The sequence below is a fragment of the Nannobrachium achirus genome, assembly GCF_963921795.1.
Source record: "Nannobrachium achirus genome assembly, chromosome: 7".
In the NCBI taxonomy this organism is placed as follows: Eukaryota; Metazoa; Chordata; class Actinopteri; order Myctophiformes; family Myctophidae; genus Nannobrachium; species Nannobrachium achirus.
In genome coordinates, this window is record NC_137816.1 from 30,984,604 (window position 1) to 31,012,040 (window position 27,437).

Genomic DNA, 27,437 nt, shown 5'->3' on the forward strand with positions numbered 1-27,437 from the left:
GGGAGGGGCTCCAATTCCACATTATGCCCTTCTTTTTATAACATGAACTTGCATTTCACTGCACAAGCACTCGGATAAATAAATACTGTAGTCTGTCTGTCTGTCTGTCTGTCTGTCTGTCTGTCTGTCTGTCTGTCTGTATGTATGTCTGTCTGCCCCACCAAATAAAAATAAAAACTATCTCAGACTTGACTCAATATTTGTGGTTGCCTTACTATGATGGAAATGGGCTACAACACGTCTTTGTGTCATGGACCCACAAAATGACTTTCATTAGGTGATGGAGCCCCATCTAGAATGATTCTCACACCCAGTTTGGTATGCATTGATTGGGCCACACAGACATGGAACCAAATGGACCTGTTTAGCCAGGGAACCCCTGGAGGCCTGGACGGGACCTAAAGGTCATAATAGTACACATATTTGTATTGTACTAATTTCAAGTGAAATATATTATACTAAAATTAAACTACTTCTCTGGTTGGGGACGCCTTGTAACGCCCTCAAGGCCCGCTGGAGATCCTCTCGGACCCCTCTTTTAAAATCACTGGGCTACAATGTCACATCATACTGTAAGTCAACATTAACAACAGACAAAGGGTGCGTTCGGAAATGCGCACCGGTTGTGTGCTCAGTTTAGTGAGTGCAGTGGGCGGTGACGTTGTAGAGTGCACTCAGTGTGGCTTATTTACGAACAACCAGTTAAGGGGCAGCTGTGCGCTTTTTCAGTCTGAACTCTGAAGGAAAACGTTCTGAAAAGCAGCAGTTGCTATGTTGCTAACGTAACATTGCTATTGAAAGGTAATTTAAGTCATAACATTGGCCTACCTGCTGTTAGTTTACACATTGATGCGTGTGTACTGTGTAACAATAAAGCCCAAAGGACCAATCAAGCCGCAAATGGTGCATTTTGCTATAATTTCTTACGCCATTGTTCACCGCTGAGAAACGCTTGAGACACCGGCATGAAAATTAACCAATCAAAACAGCGCAGTGTAACACCACACTCCAACTTCTGAGTAGGGTCCGTCAGTGTGTGCACTGAGCACACAGGGGGCGCAGTGCACTGGATTTTCTAACTACAATGCACAGAGTGCACCAAATAAACAAACGACAAGAGGGCACAGCAGGCCAATGAGTGCGCATTTTCGAACTGATAAGTGATAACTCCTTCATACTTTCACCTGGAACCTCATTCAAACTTTAAAATGTTCAACTATCTTAGAATTGTCACCGGTGATTTAATAATTCTGAAAAAGTTTATACTTCTTGAAATATTTAACTTTATTCAATATGTTTCATCCCATAGTGAATCTATGGGATCTAACCTTCAAATGCACCTCACTTTGCAGCCTCGTAACTCTGTCATACTTTTGCGTAGGAACGTGATTTAAACTTTAAAACGCTCACACAACTTTGGACTTTTTCGTGGTTCAAACGGTAGTGGAATATGTTCACGGTCGCAATCGCAGTTCAAAGTTAGGGTGTTTTTGGGGGAGAGACAGGAAAAGATCCTTAATAGAGTGAAGCCATGTTTTTGGCCAAGATGTAGCCATACTTGTCTTCTTTCACACAATGTGACTACCGAAGCACAGAGACATATAATACAGAATGAGAACATAAGAATTATCCACTTTCTCCATTTTAATTCGATTTTTTTAAACAAACACCATTTCTTAACTTGCTCTTATAACCACGTTTTTGATCGTACCAACACCAAAATGGCACACTTTGTACCTCAAGGTCTCAGGCCACTCACAGTAAAAACCTAACTTTTGAGATATAGCCAAATTAGCCATTTGTTCGGACTGTGGTCTGTTTAAACAGACCTCAAAAGTGGCTGTTCTGCAAGCTCACGCCAAGTTGCAACAGGTGCTGCTTATATGCCTTGATTACGCTTGGTTCCAAGATTTCTAGCGGAAGTGCTGCGTTTAACGGAAGTTACGTCATGCGGTGCGGGTCTGTTTACATTCCCCAGCGAAAAAACTAAAATAGATTGTAGCTTATCTTAACTCGCTCTTAATAGGTGTAACATCACCTGAATCAATATTTTTGTTTGTATATTGTTTATTGCGAGCGCAACAGACGGTGCAGGAGACGTAGACCAGATTTTTTTCCGGCGGGGAATACATTTGCAGGAACACCGCACTGTGAAAAGAAGGCTAAATCTCGATATTCCGACGGCCTGAAAATCCGAGGGCACGGAGATCCAAATCCAATGTCCCAGAGAGAGAGAGAGCGGAGCTGGAAAGTTATTAGCGAGTCCAGACCAGCTGTGGCTCTTGCACTAATTGGTTTGGCCAACTTTTATGGCTTTTTGATTGATTGATTGATTGATTGATTGATTTCGTGTGTGCGCGCGTGCGCGCGTGTGTGTGTGTGTGTGTGTGTGTGTGTGTGTGTGTGTGTGTGTGTGTGTGTGTGCGCGCTCTCAGGTGAACTGCGGCATGTTATAGTTTCAGTGAGCTTGAAAATCGGCATGTTATAGTTTCAGTTTCAGTGAGCTTGAAAATCTAGCTCTCATATTTGAACAGCCTTTCGGCTTTTAAGTCTCTCGGACTATAAGGCAATCGGAAAATCACCACGCGCCCGAAAAAAAGACATCTTCCGGGAAATGTCAGCCCCACCTCCTAGAACTGTCTCTGCCTCATATTGTCACCAGGCTTTTCTCTTCGCAGATGAGTAAGCCTGGCTACGCAAGGCTATTACTGACTTGATCTACAAGCTCACAACGAGTTGCTCTGTGAAACTTTGTGAGCTTGTAGATGGGTTATTTTCCGGCCCATAGCATTCCATAGACCATTCCATCTCTCCTCCCAACTGGATATCAAAGTGCTGTCCAGGCACCCCCTGGGGTCCTTAAGGGGTTTCCCCAGGGTCCATCGCAGGTTCTCAAATTGCAGTTTGGGGACCCACAGGGGTCTTTGAGGATTTGCCAACTGCAGTATATCTGTACGCACGCACCCACGCACGCACCCCCAGGGGTCCGCCCCCTGTCTTCCTATTGGCTGGACTTTAAACCATAGATAGAGGTAATTATACATAATAGAGAGCGGACAATCCCGCCCCCAGCTATTCATTTCCATGCAAGTTGCTCAGTGGCGTTTGAAGCACCCGGAATAATCTGAATCCAGGTGCACTGTGGGAGAATCCAGGTGCATTGTGGGGGAATTGGCAAACAAAAGTGTGCCAATTTTTCTTACGTCGACGAACGTCTTACGTCACGAACATCGAACTATGTCCATTGAACCCTATGGCAGACCCCAGCAGCGCGCTCTTATGCTCGTGCATGTAGTCTCCCCGCCTGCCGGTCCAGCTTTCGCTAGTAGGATATTGACTGCTTCAACGTTCTAACGTGGTTCTGAGGGCTTGCTTTAAACAGCCATAACTGCAATTCACAGCATGCTACCGTCTCGGAAATTGGTTTCAGGACTAAGACCACCAATGGGGACGAGCTGTAATTGCTGAAGCCCCGCCCCCTCTGTCTTCCTATTGGCTGCGCTTTGAACAGCCATATCTCCAGTTCCCAGCATGCTAAAAGCCCCAAACTTGGTGGTTGGTCTTATAAGACAGGGTGTAATTGCAAAAGCCCGCCCCCTCTGTCTTCCTTGAAACTCGGTTTATGGACTTAGACGACCAATAGGGACAAGCTGTAATTGCTGAAGCCCCACCCCCTCTGTCTTCCTATTGGTTGTGCTTTAAACAGTCGTAACTCCAGCATGCAGAATTTTTTGTTATTTTACACCAGTGACACCACTGTTTATTCCTTTCAAATGTTAATGTTTCAATGCTATATTATGTTCATAGTTACATTAACTAAAATTTTAACTAAAATGTTTTTTTCTGATCAATGTATTTATATTTTCAAACCAGTATTAATATTTCCTCAGTAGAAATAGCAGGGTTTCCTGCAGCACTTTACAGGCCAGGCGCCCCGCCTGGCCAGAAAACCCCCCCGCCCCCCCAAGGGTATAAAAAAAAAAAAAAAAAAAAAAAAATTCAAAAAAACTTTTTGGACCTCCAACAATGTACTAGGCATGATCGCGATCGCGAAATTGCATGTTTAACCCCCATACCAACCCTATCTTTCAAACATGGCAGCCATGTTTGTTTACATTTGAAGAAAACATAAGGGCTGGTATCTCCTGAATGCCTGAACGGATTTCCAAGCGAATTTTTTTGTTTGAAAGCTGTGAAAAGCGTGTACATGCATAGTGCATCAACTGTGCACGAATTCGTACACCAGCGTGCACACTATTTTTTTAACCCTTTGGTGGCGAACCGGCAATATAAGTTATTCAATGTTGAATAAATGTGGATGATAGCATGTAGTTGTGTTTTCCGTCATCATGGGCACATTCATGTGTTTTTTATAGGGCAAAAATAAGAATTAATATAAAAAATTAAGTGAATTAATTACTCAAATTAATTAATTAATTATCAAAAAATTTCTGCGCCATGAGATCCCCCCCTGGTCAAGACTTTTTCCTGCAGGAAACCCTGAATAGTAGTCAAATACTATTTCTAATAAAATATTTTAGACATTTTACAGTTTGTTTATATTTTCAGCAAGCCCATGCTGTTTCTGCAGGAACTGCTTTTCTAGTATACAATTTTATTATAGTGGCGTTGCCTTTGATAATAGTCTATCATATAGGCCTACACAGTATGCATGCATGTGTGTGTGTGTGTGTGTGTGTGTGTGTGTGTGTGTGTGTGTGTGTGTGTGTGTGTGTGTGTGTGTGTGTGTGTGTGTGTGTGTGTGTGTGTGTGCGTGCGTGCGTGCGTGCGCGCGCGCGTGTGTGCGTGCGCGCGTGCTCGCTCTATGGGGCGGGGATGCAATGACAGCAAACAAGCTGACATACCAGCGCGTGCAAAGCAAGCCCTGGCCCTTTTAGCATGAAACCTGCAGCTGCATGTTATTAGCCATAATAGCCAACCATGCAACCAACCATGTTACTGTAAAAATAAAAATAAACAGTAGGGGTTATAAAATATGAAACCACCACGCTGTAGTGTGTAGGCCGCCTACGTGTAGAAGAAGCATGCAGAACCATGCTGCTGTTGTAGTAGCCTAGTAGTAAGCAGTAGCTGATAGCACTACTATGGACTATGGTCCATTTGTATTGTATACGCTCAAAGTTATGGGGTGTTCCTTGAAAATAGGTCATTTTGATAACCACTGCCTGGTGTAGTAGAACCACGCTGCTGATTGTAGTGTAGAAGAACCATGATCAATCAATGGGAACTGTGTCTACTAGGCTACTCACCAGATAGAGTTCTTTATTTTGAGCTGCAGAGCGCTGGCCTCAGCGCCGTGCAGCCCAGCCACCATGCCTCCTCCTCCTGCAGGCACCATCATGCCTCCTGCAGCAGCAGCAGCAGGTCCACAGTCCAACTTATTAGACGGTTGTTGTTGATCCTCAGCCATCATCATCATCATCATCCTCCTCGCGGTGCGAGGAAGGGTGGGAGGAAGGGTGATGTTGGAAAATCGGGGTCAAACAACAACAACATGAGCCGCAGATGATCGCTCATAACAACGTGACGCCCCGTTACCGTTACGTTCCTCCCCGTTGGTTCCACATTGCTGCTTGTTATTATTCCCGCGACACAGAACGGTTATAAATGATAAGATAAGGACACATCCAGGGTAGAAATGTGCTCCCCGTTCCGTTTCGGTTCGCCGAGTCTTCCTCGTTTGTGGGATTTTCTCTTTGCGTGTGTGTGTGTGTGTGTGTGTGAGTCTAAACCCACTACAGTTGTAGTTGTAATGCACGCACGCGCAAGCGCATTCACGCGACGTGTCCCCCCACACGCCCCGCACCCCCCATCAACGCCCAAAGAACACAAACACGTTACTTGATCACCGCCGTTACAGTGCTATTACTTTATTACTATACTATTATAACGACTGCACTTTGTCGCTTATGAATCTTTAATAATTCACGACATGTTTATTTATTTATTTAAAAATGCCATATTATGTTTATGGCTTTAAAATGCCTCTTCATGGCATAGTAGGTAATGTCTCCCCAGCCCAGTTGGTATTCCTCCCCAGGACACAAACTTACATGAATACAAATATACATGAATTATCCACTTCAGCCCTGTTATGAATGTATTTATTTATTTTTAAATGTAAATGTCATTTATTATTATTATTATTATTATTTTCTTTTTACGTTTTACTAAAGAAATACATTAAATGTAGGAAATGGGAAATTAAGTTACACATCAACCACTAGAGGGCAACATGATGATGTGCTGTGTTTGCCTTTAGCCTTGGCCCTGCCTACCAGTCACCATTCACAATAATGTAGGTCAGGTTGCTATGCAACCACCACAACAACAATGGCTGCTGAAACAACTGCTGAGAAAAAGACCCTGTCTCGCGTTATGAAGGTATATAATCACTTATTCCACTATAGAATCCTCTGAATTGTCTCCCTACTTGTATAACTATTTATGCACAGCACACATCTTGAGATTGTATGTAACAGAGATAATCGTGGCATAGAATTAGAAAGCAGCCACAGTCATCATCCCTTAATTAGCCTAATACACATACAGGCTTAGTTACATCTGAGAGGTATGTAGGCTACATTAAACATGGTGTTTTGTTCGGATACAGTATGTATAAATAACATCAACTGCAAAGAGTCATACCAGAAAGCAGTTGCCTAGCCCAGATGTTTTGGGGTTTAGCCTAAGTAAAATAGGCTACAGATACCTCAAAGATTGACTTAAGCAGCCTACATGCTCATAAATGTATTTTGTTACTGATTGCTTGTTTTTGTTGTTGATTAGCCAAGAAGAACTGTAGCATCCAGAGATATGGATTCTAAGACTGAGAGATCAAGGCCCATGGGGAATCCCCCAAAGAAGACCAGTGAAGATCTTCTTGCTAAGGAGGAGGAGTATATGTAAGAACACCTGTACAAACTGTTTGCAAATAGTGGTTTTGTAGAAGTCAATCCTGTATGTTCCTATATCGTTGCTGTCGGATGGAAACCTCATGTGTCCAAAACTGTTAATTTTCGGGATTCAAATGCAAAAATAACTAAAATAGCTGAACTACAAGCTCAAAACGCATTTTGAGCTTGTAGATCTGCTACTTTTGCTACTTCTGTGACACTGTAGTATGACGAAGTCGGGAATTCATTTACGAAAAACATAAAATGCCTGACAGCAACGATATACAATAAGTGAATTACAAAGTGTAAGATCAGATTAAATGTCATTAGCCCTAGTCAACATATGGGTAAATGGTTATGTTAAGACTGAAAAAAGAAAAGAAAACATAGCCAGCACATGTCTAAACCAGTGCTTTTCAATTTGTTTGAGCCTTAGGTGGAATATGGTGTACTGTTGATAAATCAGCCTGTTTTCCATTCTCCAAACTGGTCTGACCAGCAGTACACCATCACTGATTGTCAAAATGATACATAACTTTGTTCCGCAATGTAATTTTCATCAGACGTCTAAATGCAGAGCTGGAGGCCAAAACAGCTGAGCTCGTAAGACAAGCAGAACAAGTTATGGTAAGCTTTTTAGACACTATTTTAGTGTAATGACCAATGTTTTTGAGGGGTTTCTAGTCAGCATTTCAATTCACAATGAAGTGAACATAGAGTGACACACTGTTGTGTTTTATACCTGATGTTGGCAGTGGCACTCCATGTGGCACAGCATAAATACCCGAGCTACAAGCTCATAACGAGCCACACTGTGACGTTTTGTGAGCTTGTAGATCGGCTATTTTGGTGTGCAAAATCGACGCACAACTAAGTACAATCAGGCTTAAGAATTGACTGATGTTTATTGGATTTCAGAGAGATCAAAACGATGTTTTGTCAAAACCGTTATCTTCCCTTCTTAATGCTACCACTGAAGATGAGAATGAAGACTCCAGGTATGGGCTTAGTACACATTGATAACAATAATACTAATAATACTTGCAACACAATACATTTACAATAATTGCCCTAATTTTGTTCCTAGGCCTCAACAACATGCAGTACATTCAGCTGGTACAAAGGTATCAGAATGGAATGTTTAAAGATGACTTGAAGTGATTTTAAAATGTTCTCACAGCAAATCATGAATTTAGGACACATTATACCAGTTATTATGTAATTGCTGTGCTGTTTCACTTTGCCATCAGGTGGTACACAAAAAAAAGGTCACATCCACCCCAGTGTGTAATAACACACATTCTGGATATGAAAGAAAAGCACAACTTGTTTCCAACAAGGCAGCGTGAGTCGTCTTATTGAATGAATGTCAAGAACGCAATCTATCAATTTGTAATCTCTTGCAATACAAAATATTGTTTTACCGAAACGGATTGATACATTTGTGACACTGTAACAAATGGGAACATTTGGTTACATTTGTATACTATCTGTCAGATTTACTTAACATTGAGGGTTTTTATTGTGTACACATTATGTATGGCTTCATTGGCTTGTAATTGTTTGCCTTGTTTCAGAACACTCAACTTATTTGGTGCTGATGATGGGGACATTACTGGAGACGTAGATGATTCTATACAAAGCATGGAGGAGAGACTGGATGATGTGGAGGGAGACACCATAGGATCAGGTCATTGTATCGTAATTTTAGAATATACAGTGTTAGTTTATTTTGTTTTATTATTATAGATTTGCCTATATATCTTTTTTAAATACATTAATAACGTATCTTAGAGTGACATTTAATTGGGGTCACCCGATAGTAGGTGGTTAGGTTGCATACCACATGGTCATAACGCCCTGATCAAAGTCCCCGGTTCGATTCCAAGCTGGCCAGAATGTTTGCTGAATGTCACTCCCCTACTTCTCTCTCCACTGTTTCTGTCTTAAAGGCTTGACAAATACCAAAATATTACTTTACTTGTGTTTTTCAGATGCTCAGATACGTGTTCTGAAGGCCAGACTGCATATTATGCATGAGGAATTCAACCAGTTATCTCATGAATGTCATAGAAAGGTAGTGTAAACATGCAGATCACATTGAACGATTGGTGACAATAAGCTGGAGGTAACATTGTGCCGCAAGAAGGACACTTAATGAACCATCAGGGTGTCCTGAACCATCAGTCAGGGGTGGGCAATTATTTTTTCCATGGAGCCACATGAACAACAGAAAATGTTGTGGAGGGCCGGCCAAAAGGCAGTGCTCCCCGCAAGATGTCACCCCACAAACTAAACACACAGCTTTACCTCACTATTGTATTTACTTCAGTAAATAGATACTTAGCAGTCCAATTTTTGTTGAAAATCCGGCATTCGGCATCGACTTTCTTTTTTTAGACACTTTAGCCATTTTTGATGGGTAAGGTAAGGCAGGTCGTCTTGACGTGTGACCAGTCTGACCACCTGCTTGTATTGAGACAACGATCCAATGATCACACACAGGTGCTGATGTACTCATTGCGCCCATATGTACGTGAATAAAAAACGTCAAAATAAAAGAAATACGGCCCCCAGGCCGCACAATGCAGGTCTGCATCAGTGCATCCAGAACTATCAGGGGTTTGAAATTAAGGAAGCAGCATTTTGAAACCTAGTGTTCCTATTCTGTGGCGAACATCTAGCGAAAATTGCACATCTACAAGCTTATAGATTGCCTATTTTCAACTGTGTGTTTTAACTTAAAGTGGTTACATGTCAGAGGGACAGCAAGCAGTGATGACCTTGTCAGGGAGGACCTGACATCCAGGAGGATACTGCACTTGCATTATGATCTCCATAGGTTTACCGTTTATAAACCTTATATGTATATACTTTAGCCCAGTGGTTCATGGTACCTTTCAGGTCAAGACCCCAAAGAGATTAGACGTTTGCCCCAGACCCAAACTAGTGAAAACAGCAACGCTTCGCACCGTGAGCTTGTAGACTTCTTAATTATTATATTTTTTTATTTGTGGGATTTCTTAGATGTGTTTGTTTATTGTTTTAAAATTTATAAAATTATATATATTTATAATTATTAAAAAATATATATTGATATACCGGTAATTATATATTCTTTTACATGTAGGAAAAGACATTTTGATTTTTACTCGAGTCGTGACCATAAAAACTGGTCCATGACCCACAAATGGGTCCCGAACCACTGTTTGGGTAGCCTACCTGCCAACTGCCAGGGGTTTATATACTGTAGCTCCCTTGACAAGACTGATAACAGTGTTTACTGTTGTAGGATGAGGAGAATTTCAAGCTTGGCACAAACATCAAGGAACTGGAAGGGGATCGAGCCCGACTTCAGAAGAACTCAAACCTTCAGCAGACACAGATAGAGAAGCACAGAGCTTTAGCAGAAGACTCTTCTAGAAGATGTGAAGCTCTCCAAATGCAAGTGGCTGCCTTGCAGAAGGTTTGTACTGTACGACACATTAACACATTTACTGTCAGAGATACACAAGTTCGAAGGACACTTCAAGAGTATAACGATTGATTCTAGTTCTATAAATTGACATAATATGGCATGGTTATGCCGCAAAAGCATTTAACTCTGAATACTATGGTGGGATGGCTCAGGGTGGATGACAGAGTATAGCATCTTGCAAAGGGCCTGGTCTACAAGATATACTACACCACTAAAATATACCCATGTACCTGTCAAACTACTTCCAAAACGTCAAAGATTTCCACAATCACAAGCTCCACTATTCATGTTCAACCAAGATTTGGCTCAAACAAAGGGTTAAATTCTGTTTACTGCACTTATTTGTTTTTGAGCGGTTTGTTTGAGAGCTGTCATTTAACCTCTCAATTAAATGAGTACAAAGAATCCCAATGTAAACAAGCCATTGTGCTTTCTTGGGTTTAAATCCTATTAGTGACCTTGTATCTGAACTGTACTGTCTTGTGCTTTTCCTATGCGAACTGCTAATAATATTAGATCAATCAATCAATCAATCAATCAATAACTTGTGTTTGTTTTGTTGTCTGTAGGAAATCGAAGCTTTAAATAAATCCCAGAAACAAGCTGCAGGCAGCCAGAGTACAGTTGAAGTGCGTCTGAACAGAGCCCTGGAGGACGTAGAGAGATACAAGACTCAGCTCAACAACATGAAACTCACTAACAAGGTACAGTACACCAATTCACTGGACCACCAGAGGTCACTTTGTACACTCTCAGTTAAAATGACAAAAAGATTAAGAATCACTGTACTGTTTTTGAGCGGCGCTCCTACATCTGGCTTTGTCTGTTTGTAGTATCATGTGTATGTATGTCCCACACTTGGCACATTGGCTAAGCTTCGCAGGACGCTTAATGAAATAAAATAAAAAAACTAACAGATGGTGTCTCTATGACCTCATGCACACCGGTTCCGAATTTATTCAGACCTGGTACAGTACAGTTGATACAGTAAGGATTAAATTAGTTTGGTGATGGTGAGCTCTTTACTATTTGATGAGCTTCCTGTATCCAGAGATAATTTGACTTGTGAATAATGAACCACATGAACCCTATTCTGGAGCAAAATAAATCCAAAAATGTGTGTTGTGAACCAAGCTTGTATATGAGCTATTTCAGGAAAAGATAATTGGTAAATACTAGCAGGCCTTGTTTTGATGAAAATGTGACCCACGGTCACTTTTATGAATGCCGATTTTAGATGATAGATGATTAGATTTCAACCTGTGCTAAGCTGAAAGTGTTTTCTGCTCAACAAGGACCAGGAACATCAGGAGAATCTGAACAAAGAAAACCTTCTGGCTGAAAACAAAATGCTCAAAAAGCAGAAAGCAGAGCTCATCCTGGGGTTTAAGAAACAGCTCAAGTTGATCGATATCCTCAAAAGACAAAAGGTATGTTTCTAAAGCATGATGCATGCCTCGCTTCCACTGAGCTCTCTGCGATATCTCATGTCTCTGTGATTAATGATAGTCGTGTCTCTGTAGAAAACAATATTAAAACAAAAAAAGAAAAATCATAATCTTATTATTTTCTGAATCTGAACAGATGCATTTTGAAGCTGCCAAGATGCTGTCCTTCACAGAAGAGGAGTTTATGAAAGCTCTGGACTGGGGGAAGTCATAAGGCAGGAGAGGAGAGATGAATCAATATATATATTATTTTTAAATCATTTTTATTCCACGATTTTGTAAGCCATTTTTCAACCAATGCCAATTACCTAAACTGTAATCCTGGGCTCTGCTCTCCCTCTGCTGGGGAGGGTCTGAGCTCATGCTTCCTTCCCTGAGATGAATCAATATTATCAATTGCTGCACCGCGGAGGACCCTGCGGTGTCCTATATGTAATTAAGAAGGGATATGTGAAAAGACACATTTCAAATGCCTTGTGTACATTGACAATAGAGAAATCTTCTCGTTGCTGTCGGGGGGAAAGCTTAATGAGCAAACCTGTTACTTTTCTTTAAATGGAAAGAATAATCTGTGTTCCAATGGATAAAATGTAGTTATTCCGTAGTTATTAGTGTTCAATATTTAGAAAACCCACTGACATGCTTAACCACTTTCAGCCTAGCGTAACCATTTTGGCCATGTGTATATAAGCAAACCATTTAAAAGCATTTTTTAAATGTTTGTTCTCGTTTTGTGTCTTTGTATGTCTGTCTTTGTTTTTGCTTTCGTTGTGTTCATGTTTTCGTCTATTGTTGTTGTGTGTTTAAAAACAAAAGGAAACATTTTGAATAAAGTAATAATCATAAAAAAAGATTTTTTTAAACGGCAGGTCTAAAAGCTCACAACATTGAGACCCTTTGTGTGCTTGTAGATGTGTTATTTTAGTTACATTTGCTTAAGAATGATGAAGTAGACTATACAACGGGGAATTAAAAAAGAAAGAAAAAGAAAGAAGATTTCAGCCTGACAGCGACGTAAAACTGTTTCCATAGCGTACATTTATGTTTTCTGGCTAAAAAAGTGAATCCCTGTCAACTCATGTCCCATTAATCCACCATAACACAAGCAAAAACATTTAAAAATTTAACTTTTTATTAAGGTAACTGCAAATAAAGGTTTCATTCAAATACATCCTTTATTGTCCTGATAAAACAAAAATAAAAGCAATTTAGCTAAATATGAACGAGCTGACCATGTATTGTCGCAGTTACTATCAATACCTCCACCAGGCTGTCTCCGCCACCATTGCCCCTATCCATGCCAAACTTTGCACACCCACTCCTTGGCTGCCAAACCACAACCCCTCATTTCTCACATGGCCCTCTTCTAGCGCTACCATGAGGCGGATTCTTGCAAAACTAATTTTTCGACACTGCTCCTACACATTTTGCCCTAAAATCACGCAAATCGGTACACAGTATCTCTAAAGTCATGTCATCAACATGGATCTGTCCATTTCCCATATTCCCTCCTGATTGGCTACCATTGCCTTCTAAAGTTTGTGTATGCGACCTGACGGTCTCTTATCTCCCGATTTAGGGAGTCTTACTGGTTAAAATATATTGGTAGCTTCCTTGGAGCTGAAGATTTTAGCTCCCTAAGTTAAGAGTGCCCTCTAGTGGTCTAGAATGAAAACTGCTTACTCCTGGTCATCCCAGCCTTCATCAGAGAATATATCAGCCTGACGTTTCTGAAAGTTGCTTCTGAAGTCTTCATCAAAGTGTTGAAGGTCATCTTCACGGAACAAGCCCTTCAAATAGAGAATACTTATGGTATTAGTACGACAAAGTAGGGCATTCATTTTATGAAAAGAACATAAATAAAAGTTGAAATGTGGAGATACAAGGTTTCTGCCCAATGGCGGCGTTGTAATAGTTTAATAATGGCTTCCTACCTTAGGAAAATATCCCAGTAGTTTAGTAGCATGATGTTTAAGGAGGCGTTGTCTCTCTTCTTCAATGATCTGCCTGCGCATAGCCTCTCTCTCCTCTTCCATTGCTCGTTCCTTAGCCTCGTGTTCCTTTAAGGCAGAAATGTCATTAGTTCAAAATGGACTTGCAATCGAATGATGTTACCTCTAGTGAAGCATTGATAGAAAATGTAGTGCAAACCAACTCGCTCTACATTTCGGATTAAAGTTCCCCTTCTCCATATAGAGACCTGCTGCCCCTTTTGTTGAACCTTTTCAGTCCAGGCTCAAAGACTGTTCTACTCAGTACTCACAAGCCTTAGAATCCAGCTAATATAATGTTGCTTTGTACACTAGGAGTGTTCAAAACAATACATTAATGAAACTACTTGAATGAATTGATTAATCAATTCAGTAGATTTTTTTAAATCAAATAGAACTAGTATCTATTGGTTCATATGGAAGAATGCCGCCCCCCCCCCCCCCCCCCCCCCCCCCCCCCCCCGAATTAATCAAATACAATAGAGGAAAATAAAGGATAGTTGCAGCCCTGTTGTACACTAATACTTATGTACAACGGCACTGTGTTCTTGTAACTGCTGGAGAAGGTCAATAGAAGCGTGTGTACCCTGTCAGCTTGGTGCTGTCTGCGTCTGTCTTCTAATAACTGCTCCACAGCTCGCTTGTGCTCCAGCTGCTTCATGCGTCTCTTCTGGGCGTTCATCTGCTCGATGCGATCGTCCTCCGCAAACTTCTCCATCATCATTCTACGGAAGGCCTCTTCTTCCTCCTTTTCGGCCTGCTTCCTCATCTCTTTGAAGGCCATCTGCTCCCTACAGGTCTGCTGGAGCATCAGTCGCTGTCTGATCTGTTTCTCCATCTCTTCCTGGTAAACATATTGGAAACTATTATGTCAAGAAACTTACCCACGTATGTCAGTGGTACACAAACATTTTCATGTCAAGAGCCCCCAAATTGACATGTATTTGGCCATGGACCCCCATAAGAGAAGTTAAATAAGAGATTTGTGTTGTTAAAGATTCTCAATAATGTAGTTATAATTTAGGATTTCATGAGAAAGACAAGGAGAGTCAATGTACAGTATGGAGTGTCAATTAACATGAAAATTAAATAAAAAGGCCAATTTGCTTACAATCTCCTTCTGTCTGACAGCCTCTTCCCTCTCCTCCAGGTAAAGCTCCTCGCGGACGCGCTCCATCTCTTCACGTTGCTGTTGTTCCATCTCCATCCTCTCAGTGAGCTGTGAGGAATAACACACAGTTCAACACTTTACAAGATTGGAACAACCAACACACAGTTCAGTACTTTACAAAGTGGAACAACAACAACAGTACCTGGTCGTACAACAGTGTCAAGAGGCGGAAATATAGCCGATCTGCAAGCTCACAACACATCACAATTGTGAGCTTGCAGATCAGCTTTTTTTAATGATAGGAGTAAATTATTAAGCATAATAATAGCAGGGTGTCTGCAGGTGTCAGGAAGTTAAACTTATTTTTAAGTTGTTTTAAGACATGTTTAATGCTAAATAGAATTACATCCAAGACCAAACTTTCAATGAAAAAAACATGAAAAGTTAAATATTGTCAAGAATGAAGCTATCACATGCATGTTGCACTCTAAGTTGGACACCATCTATATGATCTGGAACCCATATTTAACTTATATTGGACCCACGCTGTCTGCCGCTGTGCTTGGGAGATTCCCATGTCAACCGTAGCCCTTGTTTGGCAACACTATTTTAACTCATGTAATGTGTCTGCCCTTTCCGTGCTGAGGGGTTTTTAGTGGCCAGGAGGCGATTCCTTCTCCCGTCTGTATCAGTATGCTTTTCTTTTCTCATCTTATTGTATGATGTTGTGTCTGAGCTGGTTTTGTCCTTGTTTTGTTTTTCTTTTTGTGTTTTGTCTTTTTGTTTCTTATACGTAAATGTAATAAACATATTATTACAAAAAAATAATAATAATAATGAAGCTAGGATAAGTAGCTCTCGTATCCTATAAATGCATTACAAATCTGTGTGTGTGAGTGAGTGAGTGTATCTGTCTTTCACGCCCGACTTCAAATTCAGTGTGCGTATCAGTATCGCTGAGGACCCACGGGAGTGCCATGCCCAGTCAGAAATCGATCAGATCAGCTGTTGTCCAGAACCGCAAATCCCACCAATATGTATGTCTATACCCAGTATATGCCCATATATGGACATATATTGATGGGGACACAGGCAGACAGTTAGACAGATACAGAGATTCTACATAATGGGCATAAAAAGGACACAGGCAGACAAAACTGTATCGTTCCCTGACGTGTGGGTAACGTGAATAAACATTTCCAACAATAAACACTAGGATTATGTATTTGTGAGAACCATGTTCTTACCATTTTATGCAAATGTTCCTTGGCCTGCTCTCGCTCTCTGACTTTGGCCATCCTGTCCTCCTCTATCCGCTGCTGTTGGCTGGCAAACTCCAAGATGCGTCTGTTCTCAGCCTCTATCTTCTGCTGCTCCATGCGTCTCCATTCAGCCTGCTCCTTCTTGAACTCCTCGATGTAATGCTGAGTGGCTCGCACCTTCTCCAGCTTCAGCTGTCTCTCCCTGCAGAGGCAGTAGGGCCCATCATACAACAGTAGGTACAGTATGCATCCCTTGTGTCTATAATGCATTCAATAATAATAATAATAATACATCAGACTTATACAGCGATTTTCATGGTACCCAAAGTCACTTTCCAAAATAAAACAAAATAAACTAAACTTAAGAGAAAAACTGTTACTGTTGGAAGCATATTTTTCATATGAATCACTGCAAAAACATTCTAATTTATTTTTTAAAAAAAAGGTCAATAAAAGTATACATGCTCAAAATGAGGATGCCAGGTTGAAAGCATTATGAGTACTCATGAGTACTTATAATAACTATAATCATGTGATCTTCAAGCTAACAATGAGACGCAAGCGTCAAGAACATGAATATAGAGAAGAGGGGGACTAACATCTGGTCTTCCTCGTAGATCTTCCTGACGATCTCATCCACCAGGAGCTTCTCTTTGAGGAACTCCTCATAAGCCTCTTGTCTCCGGCGTTCTTTCTCCACCAGCTGCTGCTCCAGCTCCTTCTGGTACCGAAGCAGCTCCTCATAGCATCTCTGCTCCTGCTTCTGCTGCTCTGCGGCCGCGCGCTCCTGTTCGCTCTTCATCCTGCGAGTGATGTCTGCCTCCTCACGCTAGTGTCACAACATGTCACAAAACAGAATGAGATGAGAATGATACACTGTATTACTCCCAATGGGAAATTGAGGCATTACAGCAGCATAATGTGATGAAACAGGGCTGACACCCACACAGCTAGTAAGAGAAGCTGGGGGAGGTCGTGCTGAGACCACATGAGACTGACTCAATATGTCCATATATGGGCTAAATATTTACGACATCAGAGATCTCCATAATATATGGGCATAATAGGGACAAGGGCGGACATATATGGAGCATGACATGAGGTGTGACTGACTGACTGACTGACTGACAGACATGAGGCGGAGGTTTTGATACTAACTGCTTCCTACGGTCGCAATGACGCCAATGTCACAACATATCACGACAATGATACTATATAATGTAATAATATTTATCTAGATGATATGGACATATATTTGTGACCAAATATAAAATCACATTGTGTCGAAAATATACATTTTCCCAAATTTGCTAAAATAACTAAATGATCTATTAGGTAGACTGCCTTATGCAATCTGCCATGTTTTTGAGCGGTGCTAACCGCTCCTAGTACGTCTGGCTTCACTTTTTTAACCTAAAATGGAAAACAAACTACAACATCAGGCTAGGGTTTCATTCCCTTTTAATAGCCTAAAGGCCTAAAGACCTAAAGGACACACATCTTATCTTATCTTACCATTGTCTCAAACCTCATGGCTTCTTTCTCAGCAACCTGTGCAGCTCTTTCCTTGTTCAGATATGCAGTCTTGAGTTTTAACTCCAACTCTCGAAGTTCAATGCTAAACATAATAAAAAATAAAGAAAATGAACAAATTATTTTAATTAATTAATAATATTAGATGATAATAGCAAGGGTACAGCACAGAAGGATTACATGGAACAAATTATCCACCCCAAAATATGTTTTCTATTACCTTTATACGTACATACCTGTTCTCTTTAACATATTGCCTCATTTTCTCATCTCTTTGTGTCTCATAGCTGATGCGGGCCAACTCTTTGGCCATTCTCTCCTCTTGTTCAAGTTGAATTTCCTTGTTTATTCTCTCCTCCTCTGCCTGGAAATGAGTTTTGAATTTGATCATTATATATGAATAGAAAGTAACTGTATTAGTAAGGTAAGTAACTATTCAACTGTGCAATCAAAACATTTTCCCAGAAATATAAATGACAGTTGTCCAAATTTACATAAAAATAATTAAGTAGTTAGAGCAGGGGTGGGCAACTTTGATGATGGAGAGGGCTAAATATTTACGACATCAGAGATCTCCATATGTTTATTTATTTATTTTATTTTCACACTCACTCCAGAGGGCGGCCACAATACAGTCATACAGTCATAAATAGCAATAATAGCCGATCTACAAGCTCAAAACGCGTTTTGAGCTTATAGATTGGCTATTTTTGATATTTTTAAATTGGAATCTTGAATTATATTTGGCTATTTTTTAATTGGAATTCTGAAAATATTTAATTTCAAATGATATATATGCTACCTTTATGAACTTAAATACAAATACAATGGGCATAAAAAAGACTAGTACTAGTCATTAAGCAACCAATATAGACTGAAGTGGGTCATGTTTGCATGTTTGACAGTTGTCCAAATTTACATAAAAATAATTAAGTAGTTAGAGCAGGGGTGGGCAACTTTGATGATGGAGAGGGCTAAATATTTACGACATCAGAGATCTCCATATGTTTATTTATTTATTTTATTTTCACACTCACTCCAGAGGGCGGCCACAATACAGTCATACAGTCATAAATAGCAATAATAGCCGATCTACAAGCTCAAAACGCGTTTTGAGCTTATAGATTGGCTATTTTTGATATTTTTAAATTGGAATCTTGAATTATATTTGGCTATTTTTTAATTGGAATCCTGAAAATATTTAATTTCAAATGATATATATGCTACCTTTATGAACTTAAATACAAATACAATGGGCATAAAAAAGACTAGTACTAGTCATTAAGCAACCAATATAGACTGAAGTGGGTCATGTTTGCATGTTTAGAATTGTAACACCTGAAATCTATCAGTTTTCCGATATTAACCTGCGGGCCGCATTAATTGAAGGTGGGGGCCGCATGTGGCCCCCGGGCCGCCAGTTTCCCATGTACTGTATGAGTTCTGTTAGAGCATGCAGCTAAAGCACATCAAACAGCTGATCAGCCTACGACAGTAATTAAAACTAAAGGGACCAGCATGGTGGAACCAATATGTTTTAAACTACAGTAGTGTACTACACTGTCCTATGAAATAAACTCACATATTTAACAGCATGTGCAGTTTTACCATTGCCGGAAGCTGAGGACAAAAAGATAAAGAACCAACCCAGTGGGCAGCAGTGAGCGGTGCCTTAGCCCATACAGTATCACTTCAAACACTTGAAGGGTGGTCATCCAGCTGTATTGCAGCTGTTGAGACCGTACTGATATGGACAGACAGACATATATGGACATAATGGACAGATGGTCAGAAAAAAAAAGAAAGTCTCAAAAAGTCTAAAAAAAGAGAGACAATGTCTTAAGTTTCTCTTCAGTCAATGAACAGAATTATTCATCCGCGTTGAGACAGGGGGCGGCGAATCGGCGATAACATCCCTGTTTGGCAAGAGATGGGAGAAACACTTAGCACACTGGTCATTGAGGAGGTTGGTTCAAGAGCATGAACTCAGAGAAAAGTCCAGGGCCATAATATGGCAACAAGGTGTTGAAACACAATTTTTTTTGTTCCATATACCATGTGTTTGAATCTTATCAAAATGTATCTGATCCAGTGCCTGTGAAATGAAAACACCAGAAATACATGATCTTACAGTGTAGATTGGGGTCTCAGAGATATCAAATGGGGGCCCGTGGCCTAATGCATATCAAACTGGGGGTCCTTAAATCAAAAAGGTTGAGAACCACACAGCACCATATATAATTTCATGTTGGCGGCGCCGCCTTGGATGAATTGCAAGGGGGAGCGTGTCGATATTGCGACATAGCATCTGTTCGATGGTTCATTCTTTTGACACGGGTGAATGTTAACCCGGTGAAATGCTAACCTGCCGACGCGGGTGAGTAGCTAACCTGCCGACGTGGGTTAATGTTAACCTTTATGCCTAAACCTAACCCAAACCCTAACCTCAGTAACCGTGACGCGGGTGAGTAGCTAACCTACCGACGCACATAGTCAGTCGAAAGAATGACTCGTCGAAAGAGCCAGATTTCCCCCTGCAAGGGTGCCTGCGCAAATCAGCATAGGAGATTGTGTTGTGTGATGTCAGATCAGAGCTCGACAAACTATATAAATGTTATATTCCCTTATACGTCTAGTTTATCTGAGATACAGCCGGGGACAGACAAAAACTGAGAGACTTTATGTTCGTTGTTTCTCTAGCTATCAAGATCACAGTATCTGAAAAGGTCTGATTGGGTGGATGAAGGTCGTAGACGACAGCCCCACCATGAACGACCAGCAGCTGGACCTGAGTGGGAAGCTGATCATCAAAGCCCAGCTGGGTGATGACATCCGACGCATCCCCATCCACAACGAGGAGATCACCTACGATGAGCTGGTGCTCATGATGCAGCGCATCTTCCGGGGCAAGCTGCACTGCAACGACGAGGTCACCATCAAGTACAAGGACGAGGACGGTGACCTAATCACCATATTCGACAGCTCTGACCTGTCCTTGGCCACCCAATGCAATAGAATCCTCAAACTCACTCTGTTTGTGAACGGTCAGCCTCGGCCCCTGGAGTCCAGTCAGGTGAAATACCTGCGCAGGGAGCTCATCCAGCTGAGGAACAAAGTCAACAGCCTCCTGGACAGTTTGGAACCCCCTGCTGAGCCTGGTTTGGCCGCCATGGCAGCAGACTGTGAGTCGGTGGAGGAGATTGAGGGGAAGATCAAGGAGGCCCAGATCAGTGCGGCCAGCTTTGACCCCCTGAAGAACCAGGTGCTGCAATCCTTCGGATTGCAGCACCAAACATCAGCTCCCACTGGTGGTGCAGTTGAGGAACAGCACACAGGAACCCCAGACAGTAAAGCCGTAACATCCACAACATCTGTAGCTCCGCCCCCTCAGACCCAGGTGTCATATTTGGTACAGAAGGGACCCCTAGCATGTGTGGAAGACCAGGTGTACCAGCAATACCAGGTCCCACAGGTGTACCAGCAATACCAGGATCCAGCGATGCAAGTAGTACATGTAGGACAATCCGGGATGCAAAAGATCAGCCCTCCACAGCCCCAACACCCCCAGTTCCAAGCGATCCGACTCCCTGCTCAGGCCCCTGCTCAGGCTGCAGCATCAGGCTTCCAGGGTGGCCAGCAGCAGCAGCAGCCTCTGCCACCACAGGGAGTGCAGCAGCAGTATCACCCTCAGAACTACACCTCCCAGTCCTCAGAACTACCCGTGCCAACTGGAACTGTCTTTTACGCAACCCAACTGCCCCCCAACTCCACCCAGACCCACCCGGGGTACATCCCTCCTCCAGGCAGCAATGTCACCCCACCATCACAAGGAGCCTCTAACCCCTATGCTCTCAACCGTCGTTACCAGGGATACACTCAGCCAGGCCCAGGATACCGCTGAGTTAAAACGCATACTTATAACATTGGCCATTGTATTTATTTTGACAGCATCGACAATTCGACATAATGCAGGTGATTTGTCCTAATGTTTAACCACCTTTGTAATTGGGGGTCAATTAGACTGATTGGCCAGATTTGGCATCAGTCACTCTATACACAACCAACCAATTTCTGTATCACTTGTTTTATGCATCAGACATGCCACCTCAAGTGATATTAGTTGTTTACATAAACAACTAATATCATATGGAGGGATTCATTCTGATTTTATTAAGACGGAGAACTAACTTTTTTTTGCCTGCCCTTTGCTGAAACTAAACTAGAAAAGATGCAATTGGAAATTGCGAGTGGGTTACTGAAGGTTGCTGACTATATTCTACATTAAGCTAACTGTCATGTGAAGCTCGACCAATAGGCTCTATGCCAAGCCCCCAGAACCCTGGGGGCGCTTTGAAGCAAAAAGTACATGGTGGCCGTTTGAGGTACTGCAGTTGGGTCTACTATTCATGAACCGTAATGAACGACGTGCGTTCATGAATTAGAGCCCGAGCGCGTCCATGAACACAAACTATGACGCAAAACGCGTCACAGAAGTCAAATAGTAGACCCACTACGTCACTTTTCAGAGGCTTTTCAAACGCGGAAGTACGCTTCATTCGCTGGGTGAGCAACTCAATGCAAGTGGACGGGCGGGGATATCAGTTGCCCTCTCTATTCTTATTATAACTCTATGCTCTATGCATATACGCCATTTTGTTCTACTTCCGTGTGTCTTTCGACTTCCTTCACAGGTGTTACTGATGATACTAATGAAGCCTCTGTTTGATTTATTGTACAGTGGTTCTTTAATTTCAAGGACCCCATAACTCTGTACAAATGGAATCAACAAATGGAGTCAAATGGACCCTTGCGGGTCCATTTGCTTCCATTTGTACTGTCAGAGTTACACACCTGTATGGGGACATCTGGAACCCACTCAAGGACACTTTGAGACCCACTGGTGTAGCAGAGTGTTTCCAATGAGCCAACATGCACAATATCAGCACCCTGACTCTGTTTGACCAGAATGGAACAGACCCTTCATTAGTATCATCGGTAACACCTGTGAAGGAAGTCGAAAGACACCCGGAAGTAGAACAAAATGGCGTATATGCATATAGCCTATTGATTCCCACTCCCATTGATTCCCTACTGATTCCCACTCCCATTGATTCCCTATCCCTGTCTGACAGATGTTTGTCTGTCTGTCAATTTCCAATGGGGGCGGAAAGGTTACCCTAGAAATAAAGTTTCCCCAGGATTATAATGTGTTGCCCTGTTGGGCAACCAGAGAACATCACAAGAGACCAACTTCTCTGGCACAAAATGATTCTTAAAGATGCAGTGCCATGGTTTCCCCCCCCTAAAACATGATGATCAAGTATTATGATTATACTAGGAGGAAGATTTTTTTCAAAAAAAAGTGTACAGAAGTGTTAATATTGGGTTCATTAAGTTCTTTAAGTACGCCTGGTTGTCAGGTGGGTGGTGACCGGTGACCCAGCTGAAGTTAGCCACACCCAACACTGTGTTGGGTGAACTCATAGGCTTTAACCAAAAATACACAGGGAAGACAAATCTGCACGTTCTAACCACACCTGGGGGTCTATTAGAGTAATGTTAACTCCATAGACACATACAAAACAGAAAAGGTACGAAACTATGGCATCACCTCTTTAAAAGAGGTGATGACAGTGACAAACCAATTCAAATGAATTCTTTGTGGGAACAGGACGTTTTTGAAGATGAGGACATTTTATGGTGTATCTCTGTAAGCAAGATGTCTACATACAAATGGGTCTTTGAGTGGGATTCTCTGTTCTGTCTTTCAACACTCACTTGATACCCAGGTGGTCAAGTCATTGTGTCCAGGGCTAATCTCACAAACACCACTTTTTGTGCACACTACCAGAAGGTACCAGAAGGTGAAGGACATGTATCCAAACAAGTTATGTTTGGAGATAACAGTTTATACTAGAAATACTGTTCCTACGAAACAGTGTGGGCTCGCATGGACCATGTATGGGCACAAAGATCTACCTTTTGGCTGCTCCTCATTGGCTAAGGGCCCTGCCTTTGTACTGTACTGTCATTATTTTAGGAGAATAACCTTAGCTTCGTCTATAAAGTTTTGGTATAACATACAAGTCTTGAGCCCACGTGTTGTTGTTATTTATATCAGGTCACACTTGGTGGTGATGTCACCAAGAACGCTGCTTCTCATTGGCTAAAGGCCCTGCCTTTGTACTGTCGGTAATTTTTTTGAGGAGAATAGACTTGACCTATAAAGATTTGGTATAACATACTGGTCCCGCCTTTCACCGAGCCCCCAATTTAAATGCCTTGTGGGCGCACACGTAATGTCCACATTTGATTGGACGATGGGCTCACAAACGTAACACCCGGATTTGATTGGACAGTGGGTGTCGCAAACTTAACAGATGACAGATCTACAAGCTCATATTGTGAGCTACTATAAAGTTATGACACATTTTGCCTATAATAGTATGTACAAAATAGGGACGCCAAGTTGAAACAGCCACGTATCCTGCAAAAAATCACACCCAATGTGAAGTGAGCGGTCTTCAGACTATAGGATTTAAGTCTAGGATGTACAGGCCATGCTACACACACACGTTTTGCTATGGCAAAACGCTGAGGAAAAAGGCTACAGACACACGCACAGCCACTCTATGGAGCGGTTTAGCAACAAAAAACTGATTGAGGCAGATAGCATTGCTTCCGTTTCTCTTATTCTTACCGTACCGTATATAGATATGCCTAACATCCTTCCCTGATTTTGAAACACGTTTAAATACCTTGGCAAGAGAGTCCTCCAAGTGGCGTTCATAGAGCTCATCCTGAACCTTACCCGGATTTGATTGGACAGTGGGTGTCGCAAACTTAACAGATGACAGATCTACAAGCTCATATTGTGAGCTACTATAAAGTTATGACACATTTTGCCTATAATAGTATGTACAAAATAGGGACGCCAAGTTGAAACAGCCACGTATCCTGCAAAAAATCACACCCAATGTGAAGTGAGCGGTCTTCAGACTATAGGATTTAAGTCTAGGATGTACAGGCCATGCTACACACACACGTTTTGCTATGGCAAAACGCTGAGGAAAAAGGCTACAGACACACGCACAGCCACTCTATGGAGCGGTTTAGCAACAAAAAACTGATTGAGGCAGATAGCATTGCTTCCGTTTCTCTTATTCTTACCGTACCGTATATAGATATGCCTAACATCCTTCCCTGATTTTGAAACACGTTTAAATACCTTGGCAAGAGAGTCCTCCAAGTGGCGTTCATAGAGCTCATCCTGAACCTTGCGTAAATGTTTCCTCTTCTCAAACCTCTCCTCGATCATAAGACCAGCTTGGACCTTCCTGTCCTCAGCCACGCGCCTCTGCTGGTCCTGCCTCTCCTGCTGACGGTGGTGCTCAGACATCATCCTCTGTCTGTAGCTGGACGTCATGTAGTTCCTGGACGCCTGCGAGAAGAGAAGACAACAAAGTGGAAGCCTTGTTTGTTTTGTCAACTAGATCAATGCAAGATTTTGGGGTCCGGTGCCAATTCCAATGTTGGAAAGTCCTAGACCACCGTTTACAGTTATTTTGACCATTATTACTTGCACGAGTACTGCCTCCGGTGGTGTTATCCGTTTGCCCAGTGTTATTTATATCAGGCCTAACCCGAACCTGTTGGCACCTTGACAGAGTGCATTCTAGTTTTGTAACTACATTATTTTATTTCTTTACAAACAAAAAATATATATATTAACAAGCTCATTGCAACGCATTGTGAGCTTGTAAGGTTTTAATAATTTTGGAAACATTGGGAAGCATTTCACCTATAATGACATGCTCAAATTAGGAACACCTAACACCATCCCTTAAAAACGTGGATCACTGGCCTCTTTCAAAACAGGCCTGAAAATCCATCTATCTGGAGATCACAAGGGGAGGTAAACTGTCTTTCCCATAGAAAGGAGGTGACATTCATTTGATTGATTGATTGATTGATTGACTATTTTGTTAGCAATTCACACAGGAAAAGACATGACAGTATAATATAATGGGGTCCTTACCTTCAACTCAATTCATTGAGTAGGCCTACTGCCGAAACTTTCCCCTTTGTACATAGGCCTATTATATAGTGTTTTATGTTTAATATTTGTTGATGATAGCCTATGTATTATTGTGGTTTTATGCTATGTTGATTAATTGAATATAATTGAATCTGTAGCCTACATCATCGGACCGTCGTTCTGTTCGGCAAGCGCCGCCGTTCAACGGAGTGTCACGAGTCTGTACGCTATAAACGCACAGAGAGAGTGTAGGCTAATTGTTGAGATATCATTTGTTTGGAGATGGATATTCAGATAACGTTGTCATTAAGCTATGTAGGCTACACAGTACAGTACGTGTGTTGTTCTAGATTAGAATCTAAACAGTAAAGTTGCGTTAAGAGTTTGCGTTAAGGTTAGCGCATGCATGCATGCTTACCATGCTTGTTGCAGAATTGGTCACACAGCTACAGATAGATCGTCGTTGTAAATTAATCGATATATAAAATGAAGTTGTAATTTCGTACTACAGAAACAAACTGGTCCTCGTTCAAACTCGTTTTTCACTTCCGCCTCCTTTGTTGTGGTTCTTATCGTCATGGTAACGCCGGAAGAGCATCCGTGACGCAGTGTGCGCGTTTTTGCCAACGAACCTAAGCACAACGGTGGGGGCGCTGGGGGATGCAAGGGAAAGGACTGGAGCGCTTGTTTACGATGATGACGACGGAGTCGCGCCGTCTCAGGCTGAACTTAAGATAGTCGTGACTATCTTAAGTTCAGTATTCCAACTAAAGATTGCACAAAAAGAATAATACAATGAATGGGAAACCCATCTGTAAAACGAATAGTCAGAAATGGTGAAAAAAGGTTATATTTTTTTCATTCTTTATTTTTGTATTCATATTCTTGTCCTGAGGATTGCAACACTGTGTGGGTAAGTAAAATACCTGTTGCATACCTAAAGGGGAAGGGAAAACAATTTACTTACCGTCAGGCCCGGATCTACCATATGAGCACTTTGGGCATGCACCCAGCAGCCCCTATGCATCAGGGGGCCCTCCAAGGTGGTGAAACAAATGCTGCTGAAAAGTGCTGATTGTGTACAATGTACAATATTTCATGAAAGTCAAGTCGCCTGATTAAAACTCCACCAGGCTGCACCGTGCCAACTTCTGCTGCAGAAGTTATATTGGACCTACATGCCTACCAGAGATTGCGTTAGACCGGGAATTGCCGGATTTGACCGATTTTTTATGGCCAAGACCGAAAAATAAAATTCCTCCCGGACATCCTGACCGATTGAAAAACCAATGGTCATTTATTATTATCGCTGTCTGCTCCTCTGCGCAGGCTGCCTGCCTCTCTCTCTCTCTCTCTCTCTCTCTCTCTCTCTCTCTCTCTCTCTCTCGCTCTTTCTCTCTCTCTCTCTCGCTCGCTCGCTCGCTTTGCCCGCGCGCTCCCCCGTTCTCTCTCTCTCTTTCTCTCTCTCGCTCGCTCATTTCAGTGTCAGTTTGCGATGCACGCACAGCATGTAAAGCCATGGGAATTAAGGAATGCTCGCACGGTCAGCAATCAACCCATAAACAAACATTATACACTTGATTGAAGTTATGAGGAGAGGAGATGGAGTGGAGACAGTAGGAAGAACAAAGCCTTTTCAACTCTCCCAAAGTTGCATAA

The 27,437-nt window shown here is 41.8% G+C and overlaps 4 protein-coding genes across 4 annotated transcripts in view; 2 read left to right on the forward strand and 2 right to left on the reverse strand.

Moving 5' to 3' along the window:
* Positions 1-5,685, reverse strand: part of LOC308288442 (DNA-binding protein RFX7-like) — a 33,920-nt gene extending 28,235 nt beyond the window's left edge. The window contains exon 1 of the mRNA XM_080729877.1: positions 5,271-5,685. Coding sequence (XP_080586003.1) covers positions 5,271-5,446 — 176 coding nt within the window. The 5' untranslated portion in view covers positions 5,447-5,685. The remainder of the gene's footprint in view (positions 1-5,270) is intronic.
* A 1,182-nt stretch (positions 5,686-6,867) lies between these two features.
* tex9 (testis expressed 9) lies at positions 6,868-12,057 on the forward strand (the record flags this gene model as incomplete). Its single annotated transcript, XM_080730176.1, has 9 exons — positions 6,868-6,926; positions 7,481-7,544; positions 7,836-7,915; positions 8,495-8,607; positions 8,912-8,994; positions 10,210-10,383; positions 10,965-11,099; positions 11,691-11,825; positions 11,980-12,057. 9 exons carry the CDS (start codon positions 6,868-6,870, stop codon positions 12,055-12,057), a joined length of 921 nt encoding a protein of 306 aa, XP_080586302.1.
* Positions 12,058-13,522: 1,465 nt separating this feature from the next.
* Positions 13,523-26,766, reverse strand: mns1 (meiosis-specific nuclear structural 1; the record flags this gene model as incomplete). The annotated part of the gene is made up of 10 exons (XM_080730177.1): positions 13,523-13,633; positions 13,778-13,903; positions 14,421-14,678; positions 14,946-15,053; positions 16,193-16,409; positions 16,807-17,036; positions 17,723-17,825; positions 17,977-18,104; positions 24,969-25,181; positions 26,746-26,766. The coding sequence occupies 10 exons, from the start codon at positions 26,764-26,766 to the stop codon at positions 13,523-13,525; spliced, it is 1,515 nt and encodes a 504-aa protein (XP_080586303.1).
* On the forward strand, positions 20,481-21,641 carry LOC308288022 (protein TFG-like; the record flags this gene model as incomplete). Its single annotated transcript, XM_080729367.1, has 1 exon — positions 20,481-21,641. The coding sequence occupies one exon, from the start codon at positions 20,481-20,483 to the stop codon at positions 21,639-21,641; it is 1,161 nt and encodes a 386-aa protein (XP_080585493.1).
* Positions 26,767-27,437: the final 671 nt, after the last annotated feature.